The sequence below is a fragment of the Aegilops tauschii genome, chromosome 6 (assembly GCF_002575655.3).
Source record: "Aegilops tauschii subsp. strangulata cultivar AL8/78 chromosome 6, Aet v6.0, whole genome shotgun sequence".
Classification (NCBI taxonomy): Eukaryota; Viridiplantae; Streptophyta; class Magnoliopsida; order Poales; family Poaceae; genus Aegilops; species Aegilops tauschii.
This window is the reverse complement of record NC_053040.3, coordinates 386,999,414-387,024,512: the sequence shown is the minus strand read 5'-3', so window position 1 is coordinate 387,024,512 and position 25,099 is coordinate 386,999,414. Positions and strand designations below refer to the sequence as shown.

Below are 25,099 nucleotides of genomic sequence, written 5' to 3'. Positions count from 1 at the left end.
GGACGGGCAGGCAGGGCACGTACGGGCGTCGCGCAGGTGTCTCGGGGCGGCGGATGTGAGAGGGCACAGCACACAGGCCACAGGGCGTGAGCGTACATGTGTCGACGTTCCATGGTTGACACCGATAGGTGACGTGATACCGGGGCTCGGCGTCAGTAAAAGTCCATGGCACCTTTTTCCTTTCTGGCCTGATAATCATCGCTGTTGCCTACAAACGTGCAGCTTATTGAAGGGGACAACGGTTGTGACATGAACAATGGAAATGTTTATCGGTTCGGAGACCCAGGGCTCACCCCGTAGATCGACCGTGCCGACCAAAGTAGCGCAGCGACTACCAAGAAACCACTAGCGCGTGAGTAAAACCGTTGCTTGCACGTGTACGTACCTACTACGGACGATTTGCTTCCCGCACGTATACGCAGCTCAGGCTATGTTCACTGACTCAGGTGGCGGTCCCCCAGAAGCACCCACCTCTACGGCGCCGGATCATTGCATGCCGGCCACTGCCAGATTGGCGTAAAGACGAGGAGCACCTCAAAGAGTTTTGAGATCAAGACGGCGTGCGTGCTCTGCCCAGCTGCTCATGATCCACATCGTCGAACCTCCCTTACAAGTTCTGAAGTCTAAATAGTACAGTAATACTGCTCGTGTCCGAATCCATTTTAGTAGGGGAAAAGCAGAATCCCTTTAGTCATTGCAACACTGGGTGAATGACGAGCACAGGAACAGAGGCTTCACATCATATACCAAAAAATCGCTTCCTTTCAATGAGATCAGATTTGGATTACATACAGGCAATCAATGAAAACAACTATGGCCAGACTACCCTCAGGTTATGGATCAGCAAAACTGCAGCTTGCTAGAACGGCATTTCCAAGCTGCACAAGAGCGATATGCGCTTAAGAACGACAGGCGCAAGGTTAAACTCATCTAACTCTATAGTATGTACAGGGGTAACACGGACAGGTATACACAGGATTGGGCTACTAGGTCTAAATGTCAGCTGTCACCGCTATCTACAAGCATGGACACAAAACGCCACGATTCTTCTCATCCGGCACATGCACCGATCAATTCGCGCCATGCAACCTGCTGACTGGAAACGTTACCTCCTCTTTCTTTGCTAGCAAAAACATTGCCTTCTCTCATCAGCTTGCAAGTAGAGCGCCCTGATGGATTCCAGCACATTCAGGTCCAAGTGCAGAGCTGCTGCATCATAAATCCCAGCTATAGGTGTAATGCTCTTAGCAAATACCCTGAAATGGTTATAAGGTTCGTCACTTATCTGAATTCCATCTTTTTATCTAAATTAATGCAGCAGCATGTAGCAGCACACCTAGGTTGTTTATAGTTTGGAGAACACTGCAGCATTAGACCATACTGCCGGTGGAAATATGCAAAATCGGAACATAGACAACTGCAAGGATTAAGCACTTACCCATTTCCTGGTCTTCTTGAACCCACAGCTGGGACTCTGTGTCACTCGGCCCCAAACAGCTGTGAGGCACAGCAACCAGTAGCAATCGCATGGAGTCTCAATCTTGCCCTAAACAGCTTCTAGTTTGATTGGTGCTTTCGTAAAAACTGACAAAACAAAAGGTGCTTCCTCCCCTGGATGGATAGTTGTTGGCACAATTGTGTATCCTTTCGGATAAGGTTCCAAGACCAATTCACACGATATCTCCCTTGAGTTTACATAATCTGTCCCGCCAACGGATTCATGCATGTAGATATTGTAAGCAGCACGGCAGCCCCTTGTCTTGAGTATCCTCATTCCAATATAAAACATGGAAGAATCATGACTAGATTGGTAATTCCTGAAACCATTTGTCTTTCTAGAGAAACCAACACCCTGACAAGCAGAAGTCCGTGTCAAAATCAGCATCAAAGTGCTTTCTTCAAGTCTTATATTAACATGCAGATGGCACATACCTGTGTAAGGGTAATAAACACATGGACAGGATACAGTGCATCACGTCCTGTTACCCTTAGTCGATACTGAGGATTTTGATGCCACGAGTCATAATCTTGGCAACCACCTGCACTGTAGCCACGCCATTGCCCATGGACAGAATAGCGCATCTCAGGTGGATAAACACGACAAACATATATTGATCGAAAGTGGATCTGAAAATCTTGCCAAGACATCCAGAATACACCATTCTTTGACTGCAACAACAGTAATAGACAATAAGATACTGTGGTGAGTGGTGAGGGTTATAAATTCAAATGCAGGTGCCTATTTTTCGAAAGAGACAATTTATAACCAAAGATTGCAGGGGGTGGCTATTGAAGTACTGATAAATAAGATATTTTTAATTTTCAAACTATTTTAAAATAAACTGCACTCTGTTTACTTGATTGCTTAGACATTGAGATGGTAAAAATTGTGTGGAACATTTTTTCATAATAAAAATATATTGTTTGTTCTGGTAATACAAAAAAAATCAATGTTAATCCTTTCTGATGAAAGCTAATGGAGTACAATTTACTCACTCAAAATTATAGCCGCGAAAAGATTAGTACCTGTGGAACATGCTTGAGCTTATGCTTTATTCGTTCAGTCCACTCCTGTGACGAGTCTGACCATGGCCCATTCCATTCAACTTCATTTGCCCAAGGATTTCTAATTTGGACAAGCTTGTGGCCATCAACTTCTCTTATCTGAAAATACAGTATAAATGTATCAACGTAGAATGGAGACTGCCAAAAGTTAAAACAAACAAACGAGAGCAAACCTGCAAAATGGAGTAAGCATGTCCCTGAACAATGCCGCTTGATGAAATATGAGCATCAGAGCCAGAGGGACTTCCAGCACCAAGAAGAAAACCTTCTTGATTAAAATGTAACAACTGAGACCACAATCTTCCACTAGCAAGATCGATCTGTGCTTGGGGACTCCGCATATCAATCTCCTCGCCAGCTCCTCCTGTGAGGTCTACTAGAGCATCTTGCACAAGCCCGCCTTCTAGCGCCTCATAAGAGCCATGAAGTTTTGCATAAGCTTTCTCAAGAATGGATACCCATAGCTCATTTTGTTTCCTACTCGTAGCAAATGCTGGTTTTCCAGGAGACTCGCAGGGAATCCAATCATCCACGACCACAGCCACCCACTCACCCTAGTGGAAAAGCGTGATCAAGAAAGAGTCAAGTTAGCGGAAGTCAGAAGATAATGCATATGCTCTAGTGCTCATAAAATGAATTAGATTATTGGTGGAAAATAATGCATAAACCCTAGAGAAACTATGATGCACCCTAGACAAATCTCTGTGTGCACTAGTTCGTTCTCTTCGATACTTTTGAGTTTGATCGGGAAATTGTGTGATCACTAATGAATTGATCTATAATACATGTATGCATAATCTACTAAATTAAATGGGGAACAGAACTGTGCAGGACTGCAGGCATGTGCTAAATTGATTAAACTGCACTAATGAATAATTTTGGTATCTTTTTTACTGCAATACATGCATAATGTACTATATGTAAATTGGGACAGCTAGCCCACATGGGCAGCAAGGTAATTCATATTTGTTAGTTTGTTGGAGTATATGATAACAAAGAGGCATCAAATATAATATGGGACTTTTGCTAACATCTCTAGGTTTAGGAGAAACGCCAATAATCTGAGTGGTGTAATATCCCATCTATTTACTTCACATGTGCGCGTATATATACCGGTCTATGGCCTCATGGAAATAGAAGCTGAATATTTCCTCACATGGTATCAGAGATAGGTTCAGAATATCGAATACCTGAATGCAGAATCTGATAGTGTAAATCCCTTCTTCATTGTATGCTGGAGTGATTATAACTTCAGATATACGAGACATCTCAGTTAAAACTGCAACTGCACTCAGGAACCAGCAGTCTCCCAACCGACCCTGAAAAGAACAGTTAGGGAAATTCGTTAGTACTATCAAAACATGGTTTAATCTTGCTAAAAAGTTCTACTGTAGGGAAAAATACCAGACCGGCACAAACCAAAAACTATATACCTGGCATACGTCCGAGGAATTCACGGAACCAGAAAACAAGCATGGCTGAGAACTAATAGATATCTCCTTTGCTATGTCAGAAGGCCTCGTCCACTCAGAAACAACCTGAACTCATACAATAATCAATTGTAAAGACTTGAACAATATTTAGTGCACAAGAGCACATATATGCATGAACAGTACCTGCAATTTTAGAGGAGGGTTCCCTGGATCCACGTATAAAGATCTATCATCTGGAGGGAACTCTTGATCAGTAAATGCCCTCTCCCCTTTTGCACTAAGAGCTTCCCTGACAGCCCTTTCAACAGACAGCATACGCTGGTTGACTTCCTCTCGTGTCTCAAACCTCGGTTTTCTGGGTCTTCTAGCAAAGGAATCAATGTCAATAGCTACTGCATCGCGCACCGGACGTTTCCTACCACTTGAATACTGCCCGTCCCATTCAACATCCTCTTGATCATATAGCTCATAGTTTGCTTCTTCACTCTCCCAGTCATCCACCTGAATGAAAATACAGTAAATTTAAGAAAATGTCATTTGTAATTTCATATTACCTTCAAAATCATGACATTACAAAAGGGTACAAATAAAGAATTAGAAACTAGAATATACCCTAGCAGAATAGCTTCCATGCCAAGCATCTTCAGCTGCAAGGTCAAAAAAGCCATACTCCGCAGGACTCATGGTTGTATATAGCGCAGCAATCTCATCTTCAGTCAGACACCTTCCCCATAAGAAAGCATCCATTATCTGCATCTTTGAGTCTGTACCTTCACTGTCTGACCTACCAAAGGCATCCAAGTCTGTGGGTGGCCGCGCACCAACCCAAATATCTGCCCCAGGTTCCCATACGCCGTTGTTTCTAGGCAACGGTAATCCATTCTGATATCCATCATAAACTCCATCTATGAAAGAAGTTGCTTCACCTAGGTCAGCATCTATAGTCACTGTGACGATATGCCACCTGCAAAATCAAATCGGCGACTATGAGACAACTAGTAAAAGAAAGTAGAGGAAACTAAATCTGCATCAAAAGATTTTTCAGTGGAACTACCGCCTACTTATTCATTGAAAACATTACAACTAAAGCAACACTATATAGGGGAAAACCACTAAGCTGCTTTTGATTTTCTTTTGTTTCCACACAAAATATAAAAGTGGTGAAAGTTCATACCTGCCATCTGCAATACTTGACGCACCAATATTCCACTCTTTAGCAACAGTGGTCATCCTTTCACCCTTAGTTACTAATCTAAGACCAACCTGCCCCGCTTCCATTCCCTGTTCTGACCCTGCCACCAAGATTTCCCAGCAAACCTTCTTCTCAAATTCGGTTCCGAAAAGACAGACTGGACCAGATACCGGTTGAACCATTACTGCAATGGAGAAGCTCACTCTTTGACTTTGACAAAGACACAGGTCAATTTCTCCACAATGGCGTCCGGTACTCCTTGGTTCATCATCAAGTACACATACAGCACCTGGAATGCTAGTCTGTTCACCAGTTCATAACAATGTCAGATATCTAAATAGTATCAGCAAGAACAGGAATGCTAGTCTATTCAACAGTTCACAACAGTATCGGGTATCTAGGTAGTATCAGCAGGAACTGTAACTAAAGGAAATGTGCATGTAGCATGTGCTATATAATTTATTTAAAGATGCTATTTTTTATCATGAAGTCATTAAACTGTTGTGTTGTCAGGTTACCAGTTCAAGGTGAACCACGAAACATTCAATAAACTCACAAAGGATGGCTCTCCGCAATTGTGCACCCAAAAAGTACATATTTTGCGTATAGCACCATAAAAAATAAATATAAGTATAATGGGAATAGCACCTGCTCTGCTCGTCGTGCCAATTGTGCTTTTCGTATGTGAAGGGCTATTGACGAGACTCTGTCCCTGGCAAAAGAGTCTTCCAGAGCAGAATCACCTCCCACAGCTCTGACAGCTGCCGCCATAGCCGCAGCATCCCTGCTTCCAGCATTAGGTATAGAAGACAGCAATGATATTTCGAGCTCCTTCCATTTGCGTTCCTCCTTCTCCAACAATGCCTTCCTTCTTTCCCTTCCCTTCCCTTCTTCCTCTCGCCTTTGCATCAAGACCTCCTCTTCCATTTCTTTCTCCCTTATGTAGCTGCAGACACAAATAAAAGCAAAATTTTGATGATGAGCTCATGACTTCCAGGGAGCCCTACATATAACTATGGTATCATGTAAAAATATCACTTATTACCTTTCTTGAATAAGTTCAAACTGCCTTCGATCTTCAGGCATCCATTTCTTAATTTCTTTAGCACTTAAGTCAGAAAGGCCTATGCTGTCCAAAAATAGCCTAAGACGAACTTCATCCTGAAACAAACAGAAATATACAGCATTAAAAATGCTCATGAATTAGGGAGAGACAAGAATGGCAGAAAATATTGAGTTTACCTGTATTTGTTCAGCTTTGGCAGTCAATCCAAGCAACAGAAGCAAATAACCACCAAATTTGTCCCACATATAAACCCATTCAGTATCAATTGCCTCTTCCAAAGCCAAGATGCGTGCATGGGCACACATATTCCTCCGATAATCAACGTCTGCTGGGGATCCAGGGCAAACCATGAAACAATTTTTTACTCCACAAAAGAAAGATCCTGTAGTGACTTCTTCATTTCTCAAACGATCCCTCAGTTTCATAACATCAGCTCTAGGAAGCACAAAGTTCCCAGCCCTATCCAGAGTAACAGCAGGATCTCCCACCAAAAGAGCAGCAGAACTTGCGGACCTCTGAGGTGCTGAGTAAGTCCCGGATATAGCATTTCTTGTCTGAAATGTACAAAGAACATATGGTCAATGATACAGTAACAACAATATTATATTGTTATATGGTGCTCTTATTGTTATGTGCATATCCTGGAAATTGGTGGACTCACTAACAAGATTCTCATCTAGACTGACAGCTGATAGATAACCATGCCTACTTCGGAAGAACTATTGGCACGTAGTTACAAAAGGATGCCATCTCGGTAACATTTATGTACTTCTGAAAGTTCGCGGGTAGGAAAGGTATGCAACAGGATAGAATACACACTATCTAGGCACAAATTTGGTGATAGTTCTCAACAAATGTTGTTAACGAAAAGAAAGTGGAAATGATGGTTCAGACAGGCTTAACAGTGGTATGCAGAAAAAAAATTGCTATATTGACCAGTTTTCAAATCAGTAGTTTGTTAAGTAGCATCTTCATAGTAGGATATAAATCGACTTACTTTGTTAGCAGACCGTGACATTGCTTGAATAACTGTGTCCTTGCTGAGAAAATGAATGGCATCCTCCATCATCTGATTCAAGTTTCATAGAGATTATTACATGGAATTACAGATGAAAAAAGGACAAAAACAAAGAATGTTCAGTGTTTGCTTATACTGTACAAAAGTACCAACCTTAAGAGTTAGGCATGGACGAGAAACAGCGAAACTGAAGGCAATTACAAGAGTGCTAGCACAAATAGCAGCCCCAACAAACGGTGGATTCATTATTTGACTGGCGATAACACCCCAAACTTCAGTTGCCAATGCAATCCCATACAAGATAAGGAAGGCGTAACTGTAAAGAGAGTGGTGTTAGGGTATTTTATCAGATGACAACAGCACTTATAGGATAGGACACAACAGAAACAAAAATAAATTATGATCAATACTGAACATAAGAAAGATTAGGTTCATCTCAGAAGGTTATGGTATGAAGGTTGTTTGCCATACCTAACATTTTTGGCAGAGTCTGCATGAGCATCATAAACATATACGGGTAATACCCGTGGTGAATAAACAACAATTGGTGGAGATAGAAGGACCTGAGAAGGTTATATTCATTCAGTGTTACGAGATGATCAGCAAACATCAAAACTAGCATCTGATGGCTAATAGTTATGCAAGTAAGTAACATAAATCAAACTTACAGTCAAAGCCCTTCCAGTGAGAAGAAACAGAAATGAGAAATAACCAATAGATGCTCCAAGAAAAGGTTTGCCTGTAAAAGATATTCACATTTAATATGAAATGATGACAGTAGTACAGTGCACCAAACCGCTAAACTAGTGAAAGCAGAATGGAAGACAGCGAAGGGAGAACCTGTACTCACCCTGAAACAGACCCATAAGGAAGGCAGCCAGCACGAGGAGAAAAGCAAGGGAACAGACAAGTAGCATCTGTGTTCTTGTTAAATAGAAGTTATTAGATTTCCAGTAGTGAATGACCCCAATAGCAAATACGAGGAACAGGATAACTAGGAGGCATGCGACTCCGACCTGTATAAAGATGGCATGTCAATTATACTCCGTTATAACTTATACACAGATGAATTAAACATGTATATGAAGATTTCTCCATGATTTAGGTTAACTTACAGTCCAAGGTCTAATTGTGACAATAATTGCTGCTATAGCACCAAGCAATAGCAACATTCCCATGCCGACGAAAAGGTAAACTCCTCGGGAGATCTTCCAATCATCATCCTTCCTGCAATTTTTTGCGTTTCATCTCAGCACAACAAAAATATGAGTAGAAATGAAAATGCTACAGGTGGACTTTATACCATTTATACAGCCCAGTGAACAGAGCAAACATTGCAGGAATGCAAAGTAAGGGGAGTAGTGCTGCCAGGAAATCAGCCTTAAGAGGAATCCCGTCCTCACGTGAATTTACAACTCCCCAATAGGATGCACCGCAGAAGGATACAAGAACAGCTACAAAAAGTAACAACTCAGGAGTCAGTTATATCTGAAAGCATCAGCTTCAATATCAAATTGAGAAAAGATCAAGTACGACATACTTGCGAAAAGGCCAACACATATGGCCGATGAAGGCGAAAATCGGTATGTGGCGAACCAAGCAACAATAGGTATCACCCCAGTAACAAGCACCGCAATTGTGGAAGATAATGCCCATCCAAGATACATAGATGTTGCATAGGGAGAGTAAAAACTCTTTTTATCAGCGTCCCATCCTCTGTAGCCCAAAGCATCTAAAGGTTTCGCTGATACTATTGCACCAAGGCCAATAACTGATGCAATGAAAACAACTATGCTGATTGCGAAGAGAGTCCCCTGACAACAAAAGACTAATAATGAGCAACATGAACATAATTTCAAATACCATTGTTGGACTGGAAGGTATCTAGAATAATAATACTCCCTCCGTCCCATATTAGTTGCCGCTGAAATGGATGTATCTAGATGCATTTCAGTGCTAGATACATCCGTTTGAGCGACAATTAATATGATACAGAGGGAGTAATACTGTAAAATAGGACAAAAAATTGTTCATGTTTGGATATATATACTGCAGAACATGTTGCATGCAATAAAACTACAGCTCAGGACATAACACGAAGCTGGGTCAGGGTGTGGCATACACTATAAGTACAGGTATGCAAAGAGCTTAGATAGATGAACGTTGCATGTTGGTTAGCACATATATAAATAATACCCATTGCTAAATTTTAAGAAGATACAAGAAACAAACCTCTTTCTTCCCTGGAGATTGACGAATATTTTCACGATTATCAAGTTCCCCTCCCGGAATCCAGAAACGATAACCATTACGCATCCATATAGGAATAGCAAATGAGAGGCAAGCCACCATAAGTGGGACCGTGAGAGACAAACCCAATATAACTGATGACTTGCTGCAGAATAGCATAGGTAACATTCAGAACCAAAAAAGGATACATTTCACCAATGAAAATAGGAATTTCTCATTGAAGATATCTAGTTGCCACAGAGTCTATGTGTAAGACAGGTTTTGACTATAGACAGCGGATTTTGAATATGTCAAGCCATCATCATTACCCAGCTAAAATATAGCAGTCAGCCTAAAGCTTTAGTCTTGCACATTGCACCCAAAATAAATTTAGTTAATCAATCACATAATGAAGCTCATCCTAAGACAAACTGACAAACAATAGAAAACCTTCAGCAGTGACACCACCATTAGACTTTGTTAAGGGTGTCTGTGTGCTAGCCTAATGCTTAATCCCGTATAATTATTGTACTTGCTTGAATCATGTTTTATTGCATTATATCTTAGCTCACTGGATAACTGGAGCGCGAAAATTCGGATCTGTATTTCTCTAACATCCTACAGGATAAAGCACCTCATAGTAGAACCGGATGTAAATTGATATACATAGAAACAAAGTGGAGATCTATTTTTGAGCATGTATCATCACCTCATGCCACCTAAAGTGAAACATGCATGTAACACAACTAATAGACATAGGTCACGTCACTTGCCAACTGAGGATGGCGCACTCAGGATTTCTAGTATACACTAATCCCTTCCGCAAGTATAAAGAGCCATAAGTTTCTTTAAGAGAAATCACATACACAAATGATCCTCTTGTACAGAAGAAGCCATTTGAAGAAATGATGTATGAAACGTATATAAATAATAAAGTGCCCTTAAAACCATATGTGGAACAAATGGTTATGACTAGCATGATGTTCATATTATCATTTTATACTGAAAATATTTAGTCTTAAGTGAAAATAAACAGGCACAGAAATTAATTAGCAGTATTGCATATGGTTAAAATTATAATAGTTACTGATATTTCAGATATTAAGCAGTGAGTGTACCTCAAGAAAGAGAGAAGTAAGCCAACACATGTACTCAGCAGCCACGCGATGAAGCCATACTGAAGATGTGGAAAACAATGGCAAGTCATTATAGCTGAGAATGAAGTTGCATTTCAAGTAAAATTAAGCAACATAACGGCATACTCAGTGCAATAAAAGGACAGACCCAGCATACTCAGTGCAATGTGAGCACATATTTATTTGTTTTCGAAAGATAAGCACAGATGGCCTTTACATAAGAGAGTTTGATGCACTAAAGCATGTCTAGTAAAGATACCCAGAGTTATCCAGAGGCACGCACATGTATTGCTAAAATTCTTGCACAGCATTTCAATTTGCCTCTAGCATCATATTCCTTTTGCATTACATAGCATCTGGCTCATGGTAAGTTTTAAAACAGAAATAGTACAAAGTACTTGTTCTGATATGGTGATAAGAACCTCGTATTAGTATGACGGTTATAATCTGACATGGCATGATAATTGGTACTAAAGAATGAAAAGTTCTCTTGTTGTATATCACTAATCACCTTCTGTGGTTTGGATGTCATCATCATCTCTTCCGCATGCAGGGACCATGTGAATGCCATGATGGAACAGACGACTGGTGATAAAAGCAGTATGGAGAAACCAAACTCAAACTGCCAAATAAAGGGGGGGAAACTATCACATTTTTTAGCAATGTTAAATCAATCTTTCAAAGCTGCTATAGTGCTTCTGCGACAAATATTACCTGTTCATGTATTGCATTTATCACCTTGATGGGCTCTGGTCGATGGACAGCAACAGTAACTGTCTCTACAATAAATATTAGGGTAAATACAACAAAGGACCGTATTGGAGTACCAGCCACTTGATGAAAAATCAGTCTTGAAATGTTCAGCCAATTTTCTAGCCCGTTTCTCCTGAGTTCTTCTGACAAAGAGATCTGGTTTGCAATAGTCGTATCCAATTCCTCAGTAGCAGTAGCATCTGCATCATCTTGATGTTCCCGGTCTGCATCTAGGCTGCTTCTCTGTAGCAAAGCTAAAATCCGTGGATCCATAACCTTATCTTTCAACATGTAAGAAAAATTAGGATCCAGGCCTTTATCATGTAGAAGATTAGCCAGTTCCACATCTCCAAGTCCACCATTCCTTTTTAGCATAGATGTGATCTTTGGGTCATTCAGCCTGTCTTGAAAAATTGCAGCTAAGTTCGAATCCAACAGTTGCTGATTACCCGAGGCAGTGGCTGATCCACTAGACCCGCAGCCTTGACTTTCCAAACCGCTGCTAGAACAAACAACAAGTGAAGCAGTGGTATCCCCATGTCTATCTGCAGAAATGATCGCAGTTTCAGAGTCTTGGACAGCAGAAAGGCACGAATTACTGCGATGTGCTAAACTTGCACGTCCACTATCTATGTTCTTGTCAGAGCTTCTGCCTTCTTGACAACTGTTGGATCGATCAAAAGGAACACTATTCCAATGGACCCCATCACTCTGTGAATTACTTCTGTAAATAGAATCGGTAGTGTTACCATGTTGACATGCTTCAACACTACCACTACTACGCTTCACACTAGATCCGCAACCTTCTGATGAATTTGAAGAACTATTTTGTCCTTTTCTTCGAAATCCTTCTCGCAGCTTTATAACTGTACTTCTTAGTGCATCAATCCTTGCAACTGAGGGGTTGGAAATAGAAAGCCAGCCAGAGACAGCAGCAGCTAAAAGAACAGATGCCACAAAAGCATAGCTAATGCAATGTCCAAGGTACCTAATTTAATACCTTAGTCAGTAAGTAGGAAGAAGTACTAGGACTTAAATATGATCAACTAAAGAAGCACAAAGATGAATACAAACCAGTAATGAACCCCAAAGCATATGAGAAAAACGCGCGATGTTCCAGCCACAAATAACGCTAGTGTCCGACTTTTAAGAAGCTCAAACCTGAATGAACACAAGCCCAAATTCCAGTCTGTACAACAGAAAACCAGGATGTCAAAGAAACAGATACAGAGCACAAACAATCGATAGTCCACAGAAAAAGCATTACCAAGAATCACTACAGCAACTGAAGTTAAAGCGCCCAACCAACGTGCTTCTTTTGATGTCACACCATACAAGATGGAATAGACAACAAGCACAACCAGGGAGCAAAGGTAGAGAAGCCCTAGATGCAACACCCTGCATTTTTAACTCATCATCTTAGTAAATTTGAAAGAAAAATAGATTAGCCAAGTGAACATCATAAAACTTACTGAAGCTGGTATACCGCAGTTTAGTTAAGTTAGTAAAAGATATTTTGAGAATATAAAATGCTGGACTCACCTGCTGGATTTTGTCATGTATAACTCACTAGGATCCGGGGGGTCAGGGGAGCATGAGACAGGGGCCACTTCAACACAATCAGAATATGCAAACTTGTACGACCTCCGGACGTATTCATCAACATCGAATCCACTTCCTGCAGATAATATGTATGGAATTTCAAAAGTTTCATAAATTTTTATATTAAGATAAGGCTCAACTAAGCTGAGAGAAGAGTGGCTTTACCATTAAACAGTATTTTACATATAAAGAGCATATTGATGGCCAATGATATTGCAGATAATCCAAAGAAGAATCCAGATGGAGAATTGATCTCAGTAGCACTAGCACCGGCTGTGACATAAACAGCACAAAATTCATAGGCACACAGCAGACCTACTGCCAAGAGGAGAAGATAAGCAACAGCCTCTGCAACAAACAATCCATATGTTAATATTGTTAACAGATCAACCAAAAAGCTCACTAAAGGACAAACAGATAGTTGATTGACCCGATAGTAGAAACAACTAATACAAAACAAAGTGAAGAAATGATGGAACAATTTTTAGATGAAACGGCCGATAACATTTTGAACCTCCACAGCCCACAGGGATTTCCATTTGTTAATATCTTTAATAGATCAAGCGAAAAGAAAACAGTGTCTCAGCTCACTAAAGGACAAAAAGATAGTATTGACCCAATAGCAGAAACATCTAATACAAAACAAAGTGAAGAAATCCTGGAACAAGTACTGCTGTAACTTTTTTAGATGAGACGGCTGATAACATTTTGAACCTCCACGGTCCACAGGGATTTAGAACTTCTCTTTATGCAAGCCGCCCGTTTGGTTCACGGCTAACTTAGCTTAGGCACAATGTGGTTAGCTACGAAAGTGATTTAGCCACACTTTGGTTGTGATGATCTAAAAACTTTTATGTCAAACATGTTTTGAAATAATTCCCATAGTATCTTTATTTTCTAATGTGACTAGTCAGGTCCTTCTGGAAGAAATTTTGACATGAAATAATCGCGGTTGTATGGCCAATTATTGTGGGTAGAATGCTAGATGTCGGGACCAAACACCATGCAAATTGGATACAGAAGTACAAAACGCCATGTCATGGCAAATATATGGGGGGCAAGTAACATTGAATTATTATCAGTGTCTAAAAAGAATTGAGTGTTTATTTATAGCCAGAAGACAGAGGGTTTATTCATGTTCTAGAGAGATAATTATAACGCCCACCAAAAATCCAATGCATTTCAGGAGCAACCGTACTCAAGCATGATGACGTTTGGAAAAGGAATGAGAACTACATGGGCAAAAATTCTGGAAGAAATGCCAATTTATAAAATCAACACAAAGGATTGAAAACATACTTGAGCTTTGCCATTGTGTTCTCCACCAGAGCATTATAGAGTAGAATGATAGAAGCAAAGCAACGCCAACCATTATAACAGCTAAACCAGTTATGTTCCTTTCCATAAGAGCAATAAGGATGCTTCCCCACACTAGCAGAACGGCTATAGGGGAAATGACGACAAGCCATGCAAAAAGGGTCAAAAAGCTGCAGAGTGTGCTTAGCTGAGGTCCTTGCGCATAGGCTGGCCATTTCCTTGCGTATATCCAGCTGAATAAGAAAATAGGATGAAAAAGATTAACACCTAACTAGGAAAGCCAAACAAGTGAAACCAGAAGTCAATGCACTGTGAACACAATGAGCCTAAATAAGGATGCATATTTGCCCATCCGCTACTTGCCACAAACACAGGATCAGAAAGAAAAAAACACTACTCCATGCATGGACAGCAGGCTTTAAGTAATCAGAAAGTATGAAGCTAGAATGGAAATATAATAGAATTGCAAGAATAGTTTCATGCGCTAGTGTGTTACTGATACCAAACCTACCTACTTTGCTGTCTTGATATCAATAGGATAAAAATGATTCTTATTGAGTGAAATATCTGCAAATGTAACAACCAAACTACTAGCTGGATACTCGTAAAAACATTAGAAATATCACAGTGAGGTAAAGAATAATTGGGGAGAGGGCCGGGGGGCTACTTTGCGTATGATGCATGTGATTAGACTGGTGCGTCAAGCTTTATATCAATGGCAACATTCAATGGTACACAAAGATAAAATGCATGGAATTTGAATAGGAAAAAATAGAGCGCACAAACAACGAATTTAACATAGCAGGTTATTAGTTAATCCCAAGTAAGAACCAAACAAATGATACATGCAAATAAAAGCATAATCCTCGCAAAAAAGTATATTCAATCACCAGCATACCTATATAACCTCCATGGCCTCCAATTCACAGCCCATAGAATCCAAAAGCTGAGTGGGCCAAGGACAGCGAAGAGGAACCCACAGACGCTGCATACCAGAACAACTCCACGATGTTCCTCCTCTTCCATCCTCCCCCTCTACAATCACCTTCTGAAAGCTGAAAGCATGGGTACAGGCCCGAAGAAACCTGCCAAACAAGTAGAACATGATAAATCCAATAATTAGAAATTACAATGCCAAAAATAACTACATGTCACTCGAGTATACAGGTTTAGTGTTTACTACACGTCACTCAAGTGTATTCAATCACAGCCCATAGAATAAATTTTGCCTCACCATGCTGCCCTACGCTAGCACAACTTCACATAGAGACAAGGTGATGCATATGTAGGAGTACCAAACAATACCATCGCAGCCTCAAAGTCACAATATCGACATGACTTCAGGATTTCATTAGTAAACCAGAAAAGCATCAAGAACGGAAAATAATATTTCAACATCATTTTAAGGAGTCCGTTATGTGACAGCTAGAAAAGCGAAACGGTAGCGCACATCCAATAAATGATTGCCCCTTAAGCAGCACCATTATGAACCAATGAAAATCCCGACGATTAGTAGGACAGCTCACTTGTCCGACTCCAATCGGGTGAAGACTAAGTCTAGATCCGTGAGAATAGTGCCAAAAATTCAATAAAATAAAAATAGCGCTAGGACCAGTAGTAACGTCATCACCTAAAGTAATCCCAATTCCATCAAACATAACAAATACAGTATCACAGGACCAATTGCTGCCTATCAGTGAAGTCCAATCAATGAACTGGAGTTAACCCATTAACATCGCGTACTACATTTGATCACTACAGTGAATCTTCTAATTGACCCCAACGGAAATTCGCTTCTAAAATGTATTGAAGCACATCCAGTTCAGCAGTCCAACCAAAAATTACTCATTAATGCAGAATTACCAAAATCAGAGGCTTAGCCTAAATCACCAAGAACTAAGCTACACCGAATATTAGGGATATTAATATCTTTTAACACATCAGTCATGTAGGCGCCAAATCCAACCGTTGCCCGGCAAGCAAAAATGGAAAGAGATACGTCTCGCAAATTCAAAGATACATACAAAACGCGCCAAATCCAACCGTTGCCCGGATCACCTTATCCACGCTATATCTGAAACAGTACCAGCCTAATGTCTATACCCAGTGTGTCTAGGCTGTAGAGACAACTAAATTTAACCAAGTCATTTGCTACAAAGTCCCCCAAATGGCCACCAAATCAACACCACTCCAGACGGCAACTAAAGCATCACATGCAGCAACGCGGTGCTCCTAAGCTCCTAAGCAGGCGGCATCACTCCAGGCTCCCTCCGGGGAGAGGTAGAGCAGCCACCGCAACCCAAAACCCCTATGTAAAACCTTCAACATTCGCCTCGTACATGCATACAAGCTCCCCGGAAAGTGGAATCCCGTGGCGTACGCCACAAGCACTACGCGCAGGAAGCGTCCCCAATTCCACCCCCCACCAACCCCCGCCAATGCGGCGCCTCCGGAGCCCGCAATTCCCGCGAGGAGCGCTCCCAATCGGCCCCCCGAGCCCCTCCAGATCCGGCGAACCCCGCCGAAAACCCCCCGGAATTCCGTCGCGGAAACCCTAGCTTGAGCTCGACTAGACCCAGCGGCGTGGAGGGTGCCCGGAACAGAGGGGCGGTTACCTCAGCGGAGGCGCCGCCTCCGGCGGCGCTGCGTCGGGATCCTCGCCGGCGAGCGAAACCCTAGGTACGGCCTCGCCTGTCCTCCGCTCGGGCTTCGATTCGATTCGTCTCCGTGCGGCTGTGCGGACCTGTGTCGTGAGCGTGAGCGAGAGCGAGAGGGGGAGACGGGAGCTGCTGGGTGGGGGAGACAAGGGAGTGACGTTTGTCAACTTGGGTGGGCTGCGTTGCTGACTAGTGCTTGGTTGGTGTGTGCGCGACTGCCTCGGCGTGAGCTGAAGCTCGTGCCGTGTGCGTGCGTGCGTGAGCGAGTGTGCCTGCGCCGAGGGACTCGGGCCGGGGTACACGAACCAACGACCGAGAAACGGCACGCGTTCGACCAGACCTGTTTTTCTTTTCTCTCGAGGCTCGCGTCATGTCCCGCCCCTGAAAAGAACGAAATTTTGATGGGAGTATGATTTCCCGTTTACAATCGACAGCATTTTCTTGCTATTCCCCGTGTCTCATGTATCGTTAGTTTTTCGACCATTGTTCTCTGTGCTCCATTTCTTTTCTTTTTTGAATTTTCATCGAGTTCATTTGCAAAAGAAAAATACATTGAGTTGCTACGTGTGCAGACTGCACATGCACGAGTGTGCCCATGAAAAAGGACCTCTTTCAACACTGCTCTCCTAGGCATCTTAAGTCGTCATGCATCTTCTCTTGTTCCACGTTGTCACCCGAGCTAGCAAAGAGCCGTTGGTTTTTGTTAGAGGCCATCTTGACGGAGGTGGTAACCATGTGTTGTTCTTCACAAGAATATCAACCGGATGAAAGAAGGATTGAAAGTGGGACCGCGTGGGACACGTGGTTAGCAAAATAAAAAAAAAGTGGGAACTTCCTCCTAAAAGTGTGTGGGGTGGGGGGAGGGAGGGGGTTCTCTTACTATAATTTGTGGAAATCAAGCATTTTGTGATGTGAGCATGTATAGTAAAATATAATAAATGGGAAGTCAAAATCCAAAGAGATGAGATTATGTTTAACGAATTTTATAGTGGTAACAGTCGATAATAAAGCCAAATAAAATAATTACATAGAGTCAATGGGTTGAAGCGGGGTTATTTTCAAAAAAATACTGGTTTTCATTGTTTTAATGAAGAGTTTAAGGGCATCTCCAACACGGACCCTCGAACCTCCGCATTCGTCTGGACCACGCGGTCCGGACATGTTTTGCCATCCAATACGGTCTCACATCCGTCCGCGGACCGGCCGGGCATCCTTTTTCTCGTAAACCGGAAGCAAACCAGAGGGGCTTTGCGGATGTCCAGACCACTTTCACACACACGTATGACAACCTGACCCCACCCAGAATGCTTTCCCATGCTTTCTTGCCAATGGACGCGTCGCTTCCCACGCCGCATTCATGTCGGCCTAGAGCGCTTGACACTGATGCCGCGTGATGTGACCGGACGGGAGGGCGGCGTTGACCAACGCGATCAGACGGGCATCGCCGCTTCAATGCGGACGTGTCGTCCCAAGAACCTACTTTGGTCGTTGTGCTGCATTGAATTGGACTGGTCGTTTGTTCGCCTCGCCTCGCAGCGGCTATATGTACCGTGCTCCGGCGATATGTTGTTGAAAATATGCCCTACATGCAATAATACATATATTATTATATTTTTCATGTTCATTATTAAGTTTATGTTTTTGTGCTACAGTTGTATTGGTTCTTGAATATGAGATTCAGAGTAATACTCAAATACATGTGTGATAATATAAATATCAATTGATCCCTGGTCTAGCCTCTATGACTAGCTCATGTATGATGATGATCTTGTTTTCCTGATAATGAGCATTGTGAGTGTAACAAGGATGCTAACAATACATGAGAACACCGTTTTCATGCTAACAACGGAGTTAGATAGACCCAACTTTATGATTTACAAAGAGATGTCTTCATTGTTATGTTATCGGTATTTCATATAAATTGTTTGTAAGGGCATATTTCTTCCTAAGTGGTTTTGGTGATTGGTGATAATGCATTTGCGGACTAATCGTGTGCATTGAGCATTTCAGATATCTCATGTCTAGGCATAAGACGATTCGGTGCCCTCGGAGCCTATCGAAGACGGTTGTTCTCCACGCTTCTTTTCGGTGGATTTGAGTCGTAGGAAAGACGTACTATTAAGAGGATGTCCGCTTCGAAAAAGTTAGGGTGGAATCAACACGTACACATCTGTTCCTTTGCACCGTCTTTCCTTTGCTTCGATGGAGCACCGTCCGTTTATCCATGTCTCTGCGATATGAAGGCTGCCAAATGCTAAAGCGTTTGTGGCGTGCGATAGTACTGCTCAAGGGAGCAGTAGTACCGCTCTTGGTGAGCGGTAGTACCGCTGCCTCCAGCTCTGATGCTGACGCACGCGGTAGTAGGTGCGGATATAATTTTTTACTTCCGCCCTTACGCGGTAGTACCGCTCCCTGTGAGCGGTAGTACCATGCCGGATTTTTGTACAGCTCCAAACTCAGCGGAAGTAGTTACGGAGGTAATTTATTACTTCCGTGCATTTCCAGCGCCAGTTGAGCCCTGCCTTACGGTAGTACCGTAGGGGCGCGCGGTAGTACCGCTCCGGCGGTTCTACCGCGTGTTGCCCTGTGCAACAGGCCCTCGTCCGGTCACTATTGTGCAAGCGGTAGTACCGCACCCTGCAGCGGTAGTACCGCAACCCTTTGCGGTAGTACCGCGACTGTGTGCAGTAGTACCGCGCCGCGCGGGCTGAGTGAGGGGATAACGGTTGGATCTTTTCCCCCACTATATAAAGGGGGTCATCTTCCCCAAGAAGACCACCTCTTCCCTCCCCAAACTCCATTGTTGCTCAAACCTCCATTTTCACCCGATCTCTCTCCCTAGCCAAACAAACTTATTGATTTTCTAGGGATTGGTTAAGAAGGCCCCGATCTACACTTCCGCCAAGAGAAATTTGATTCCCCCACTAATCCCTTGCGGATCTTGTTACTCTTGGGTGAGGTCACCGCGAAGCCATATTCCATTGTGGTGAAGCTTCGTGGTGTCGTTGGGAGCCTCCAATTAAGTTGTGGAGATAGCCTCAACCTTGTTTGTAAAGGTTCGGTCGCCGCCTTCAAGGGCACCAATAGTGGAATCACGGCATCTCGCATTGTGTGAGGGCGTGAGGAGAATACGGTGGCCCTAGTGGCTTCTTGGGGAGCATTGTGCCTCCACACCGCTCCAACGGAGACGCACTTCCTCTCAAAGGGAAGGAACTTCGGTAACACATCCTCATCTCCACCGGCTCCACTCTTGGTTATCTCTTACCTTTACTTATGCATAGCGGCGGAGCCAACGTACAAGCGTGGGGTTCAACTGAACCCAGCGGATTATGCTTTTTACGTGCATGCAGGTGCATATTTACTTGGCATGAACCCATTAAAAAATTGTGACTAAACCCATCAACGAAAGGTTGTGACGTGAGCGAGTAAACAAAGGGCCCAAAAAATGAACAGCCCACGAGGAGTCCTGCCGTAATTAATCACCGTGATTAGTCACATATGTGGCCGCACGCCTCGTCGTCTTTTCCTTTTCCAATTCGCATCTCTCCTCTCGTCTATCCGTGTGCCTGCTGCCTCGCCGCGACGCCGCCTCTCGGCCGGCCGCAGGCAGATCGACAACAACAATATTGTACCCTAAAATTTAAGGTAATTAGATTACATTGCCTCATCTCCTCTCTTTTGTGTATGTTCTATCTAGCTTAATAGCCTAGTGCGATAGTGATTTTTTGCCCTAGTTTTTTGATTTGTTTTTCATGGACTTTGATTGATCTAGGCAATGGAGTGGTATTATTTTGAAGAAAACTCGGTCACTAGATTGAGAGAATGATACAGGCACATCAAGGTCACCCGTTAAATGCAGGCTAAGTCCATCAAATGTCTAGTCATCCGAACGCTAGTATTCATACATAAATTATCTTAGATGAGTTGCCTTATGATTCGGCTGATTGGAAGAGAATTACACAGCACACAAGAAATTCAAAGAAGCAAGACAAGATTAGGCGTAATTTAGCGAGGGGACCTTATAGGACAGCGTCTAATTTTGATTGCCCACAGAGGGAGGTTGGAGATACTCAACGGAGATTTAATCTAATGTTTACTTTGCGATGTGGAGAAAGATATATTTTCTACCATTAACAATGATGCAACGTTTAATCTTTTTAAGGCGATGAAGGATCGAAAGGGGTCACTCTAAAATGTTAGTGCCTTTACAAGATTCTTTCACTTGATAGTACTTATTCTAAATTTTTCAAACTAACTTGTCATTTTCTCAATGTGCCAGGAAGACGAGGAGCTACGTCTAGAGCTACAAAGTTATTCGATACTACTCTATTTATAATTTGTAAGCAGGTGATTTTATAATTTTAGTGAACCCATATGTCTTGCATTCTTTAGTTTTTAAATGCAACAGAATGTGTTCTTTAATTATACTGTTTTTGGGTGCTATAATTTTGTTGTAAGATAATTTAAAATTAGACTTTACACTTCACATATTAGCACTAAGTTCTCATAATGAGTCATGGAGTGAACCCAATGGCCAAAATTTCAGGCTCCGCCCCTGCTTGTGCAAGCTTTTATTGTGTTGTATCCCTTGCTTGCTTCTATGTTTGTTGTTGTTGCATCATACAGGTTGCTCACCTAGTTGCACATCTAGACAACCTATTTTGATGCTAAGTTTAATTTGGTCAAGAAAAGCAAAAAATTGTTAGTTGCCTATTCACCCTCCTCCTCTAGTCAACCATATCGATCCTTTCAATTAGTATCAGAGCCTCGTCTCTTTATTAAGGACTTTACCGTCCGAAGAGTATGGGTGACACCGTAGACAAGGGGGGGAGCACCCCGGTGTGAGTCTGTCCTTGTCTACGGCCGATGGGGGATCCTCGATCTCTCGTGAGGAGTTCAGTGCAGCTTTGGACACATTGAAAACCTCCATGACAGCCGAGGTTAAAGTCATGTTTAAGGAGTTTCTTGAAGACCTTAAATCATCCACCGCACCGTTGGAAGTGGTTGATCCCACTAACAAGGTGGCGGATGCTAACTCCAAAAAGGGGGAAGCTAGTAGTGATCAAGTTCCTTTGCCTAGTGGTAGAAGTGGGAGTGGCATCATTGCCCATGTTGAACCACCCCTTACCTATGGAGGACCGGTTCCCTCCACGCATATGAATCATGTTGGTCCTCCTCCTAAGCTTGTGAAAAAATGAGGATTTTGCCTATTGGGTGTATCGCTTTAAACGTCATTTAAATCATAGTTCTACTAATCTTTGGAGAATTATTGAGCAAGGTTTCTACCCGCACGACCCAAGCAACTTCACTCCTAGAGAAGCCGCAGATCATCAATTCAATGAGTCTGCTATCTTCATTCTCCAAGAAGCCATTCCTCCTGAAGATATTGCGCACCTCCGACCTTTCATCATGGCCAAGGAAGCATGGGAGCATGTTGTTTCCTTGTACAAGGGAAGCGCAAGCATTCAACGCTCAAACTTTGAAGTGGTGCAAGATGAGGCCGATGAGTTTGCAATGACTGAAGATGAAGAACCTCGAGAGCTTTACCGAAGATTAACCACTCTCGCGGTCTTACTCCAAGATAATGGGAGCAAGGATACGGATGACAATTGGATCAAGCGCAAGTTTTCTCAAGGCCATGATGCCTTACCATAAGGCCATGTCCCCCGTCATCCGTCAAAGGCCGGACTTTCATGCCTTGTCCTCAAGTGAAGTGTTGGATGAGTTTGTTGCAATGAGGATCTTGGACAAGACCATCGATAATGCGGTGTTGCGTTATCAACGATCAAAGAAGCCCAACCTTGCTTTGAAGAAGGCTAGTGCGGAAGAAGAGGATGAAGAGGAAGAAGAGGAGAGTTGCCCCAAAGACTGTCAGGACCCCGATTCCAAGTCACATCGATCTAGCCGGTAACACCTCATATCACTTTGCTGCCTCACGCACGGTATTCCCACGGGTGTCACCTTACCATGGCCCGGGACTGTTTGCGCCTTTTGGCTCACGTATATGATAGAGCCGCTAGCATCCATATGACAGAGAACCCGGGCCGACATGACTAGTCGTGAACCCAAAGTGGCACTAACTTACAGGGACAGGCATACATGAATCAACAACGAGCATGTCGGTCAGCAGCGTGCGAATCCGGGCTGTAGCACCGGGCTAGCAGGACTCCGATGAACCGGGCTGTAGCAGGCTAGGCAGGACTCCGGATGTCACCGTGTGACATTTCCCCGAAGGGACAGACACAGGAACGAAGTGAATCACATGCCGACCAGTCAAGTGTTCCGGAGCAGTAGTGCTGGGCTAGCAGGACTCCGGTGAACCGGGCTGTAGCGGACTACTATGGATCATGGAAGCACAAGACTACATTCACCATAAGAGAGGCTACCAAGGATAAACAACTAGGTTGTCGGATCCCACACATACCAAGCATTTCAATTATACACACAATATGCTCGATATGTGTAAATACAACATGGCATCACAACATAACTCTATGACTCAAGTATTTATTCATTAGGCTCCGAGGAGCGAGATATTACAAACATGGGTATCATGACCCAACATTCAGAGCATACAAGTCAAAGCACATGCGGAAGCTTAACATGTCTGAGTACAGACATCTACAAATGAAAAAGGCTGAGAAGCCTGACTATCTACCAGATCCTGCCGAGGGCACAAGATCGTAGCTGAGGTATCAAGCTAAACGTCGAAGTCCACACGGAACTACTAGCGAGACTGACGTCTCTCTGCAAAACATAAAATAGGCAAACGTGAGTACAAATGTACCCAGCAAGACTTACATCAGAACTAGCTACATATGCATCGGTATCAATAAAGGGGTGGTGGAGTTTGACTGCAGCAAGCCAGCTTTGACTCGGTGGCTATCCTGAACTACGACTGCAAGTAACTCTTTTGAGGTGGCGCACACGAGTCCACATATTCACCATATCAATACACCACTATGGATCTGCTCCCGTCTCCCTACGAGAACGCCATCCATAGCACTCACGCTTATCTTGCGCATTTTAGAGTATCCACTTTCACTTGTCTATGAACTGTTATAGGCAACCCAGAAGTCCTTTACCGCAGACACGGCTATTCGAATAGATGATGTTAACCCTGCAGGGGTGTACTTCTTCACACACGCTCTCGCCACTTACCGCCATGTACACGTCATGTATCTCGGCAACCTTCAAGCGGTGTCGGCCACGGCCTACCTAAACACTCAAGTCTCTAGTCTAGGTTTATTGCCTATTCAGGTTCCATCCGCAGGGAGTCCGGCCGAGTTTCCACATACGGCCCCGAACGATGTGAGCAGGGTTCCCGAGACACCAAACGGGTGCTCGGTACACCGTGCCACATGCCTACCGCATCACAGCCCACCCCGCAGTCAGCGCTGCGCATGGCCTCCAGCATACTACAAACACCAGAAACTACTTGCAACTCCTGGACAGAGGACAAGGGTGGTTAAGAAGCCGAGAGGGTACATTGGTTTCGGGTCCAATGCATGGTAGTAGCTGTTCATGGATCACAAACACAGAACTCAGTTCCTGAGGACGGCTACAATGAGACAACCCACCATGTACTCCTACATGGCCTCTCACCGCTACCTTTACCAAATCGTGTTCACAACTTCCCAATTCATCCCCGATGAAACAGACCCGACACAACTCTAAGCAATAGCATGCATGACAAACAAGCATGAATGAGTAGGCACATAAGGGCTCAAACAACTCCTACTCATGCTAGTGGGTTTCATCTATTTACTGTGGCAATGACAGGTCTTGCAGAGGAAAGGGGGTTCAACTACCGCAGCATGTAACAGTTGAATCGTTGTTGTCCTAATGCAGTAAAAGAGAGCAGGAGCGAGAGAGTGGGATTGTATCGGAATGAACAAGGGGGTTTTGCTTTCCTGGCACTTCTGAAGATAATATAGTTCTCCATCGGTGTCATCGATCACATCGTCGAAGCAACGTCTACTGAGAGGGGACAATTACGGGCAACAGAGAGAAAACACAATCAATGCAATGCAACAATATGATGCATGAATATGACATGGAAAAATGAGTGTGTTGGGCTAATGCATCTACAACCAGGGTGGTTTGAGCTCATTTGAATCAAAGATTCAAA

At 43.1% G+C, this 25,099-nt stretch overlaps 1 protein-coding gene across 1 annotated transcript; it reads right to left on the bottom strand.

Moving 5' to 3' along the window:
* Positions 1-744: 744 nt before the first annotated feature.
* On the bottom strand, positions 745-17,142 carry LOC109761222 (calpain-type cysteine protease ADL1). Its single transcript, XM_020320032.4, has 32 exons — positions 16,927-17,142; positions 15,210-15,396; positions 14,294-14,544; positions 13,160-13,342; positions 12,935-13,070; positions 12,660-12,790; positions 12,467-12,581; positions 11,354-12,380; positions 11,151-11,261; positions 10,622-10,680; positions 9,507-9,669; positions 8,815-9,088; positions 8,578-8,728; positions 8,390-8,501; positions 8,125-8,290; positions 7,943-8,013; positions 7,746-7,837; positions 7,428-7,590; positions 7,254-7,325; positions 6,433-6,810; positions 6,236-6,351; positions 5,839-6,136; positions 5,173-5,492; positions 4,611-4,962; positions 4,182-4,499; positions 3,999-4,103; positions 3,756-3,884; positions 2,739-3,119; positions 2,527-2,664; positions 1,933-2,169; positions 1,439-1,852; positions 745-1,256 (listed from the first exon to the last, which is right to left on the bottom strand). The coding sequence occupies exons 2-31, from the start codon at positions 15,335-15,337 to the stop codon at positions 1,547-1,549; spliced, it is 6,483 nt and encodes a 2,160-aa protein (XP_020175621.1). The 5' UTR covers positions 15,338-15,396; positions 16,927-17,142; the 3' UTR covers positions 745-1,256; positions 1,439-1,546.
* Between the last annotated feature and the right edge of the window lie 7,957 nt (positions 17,143-25,099).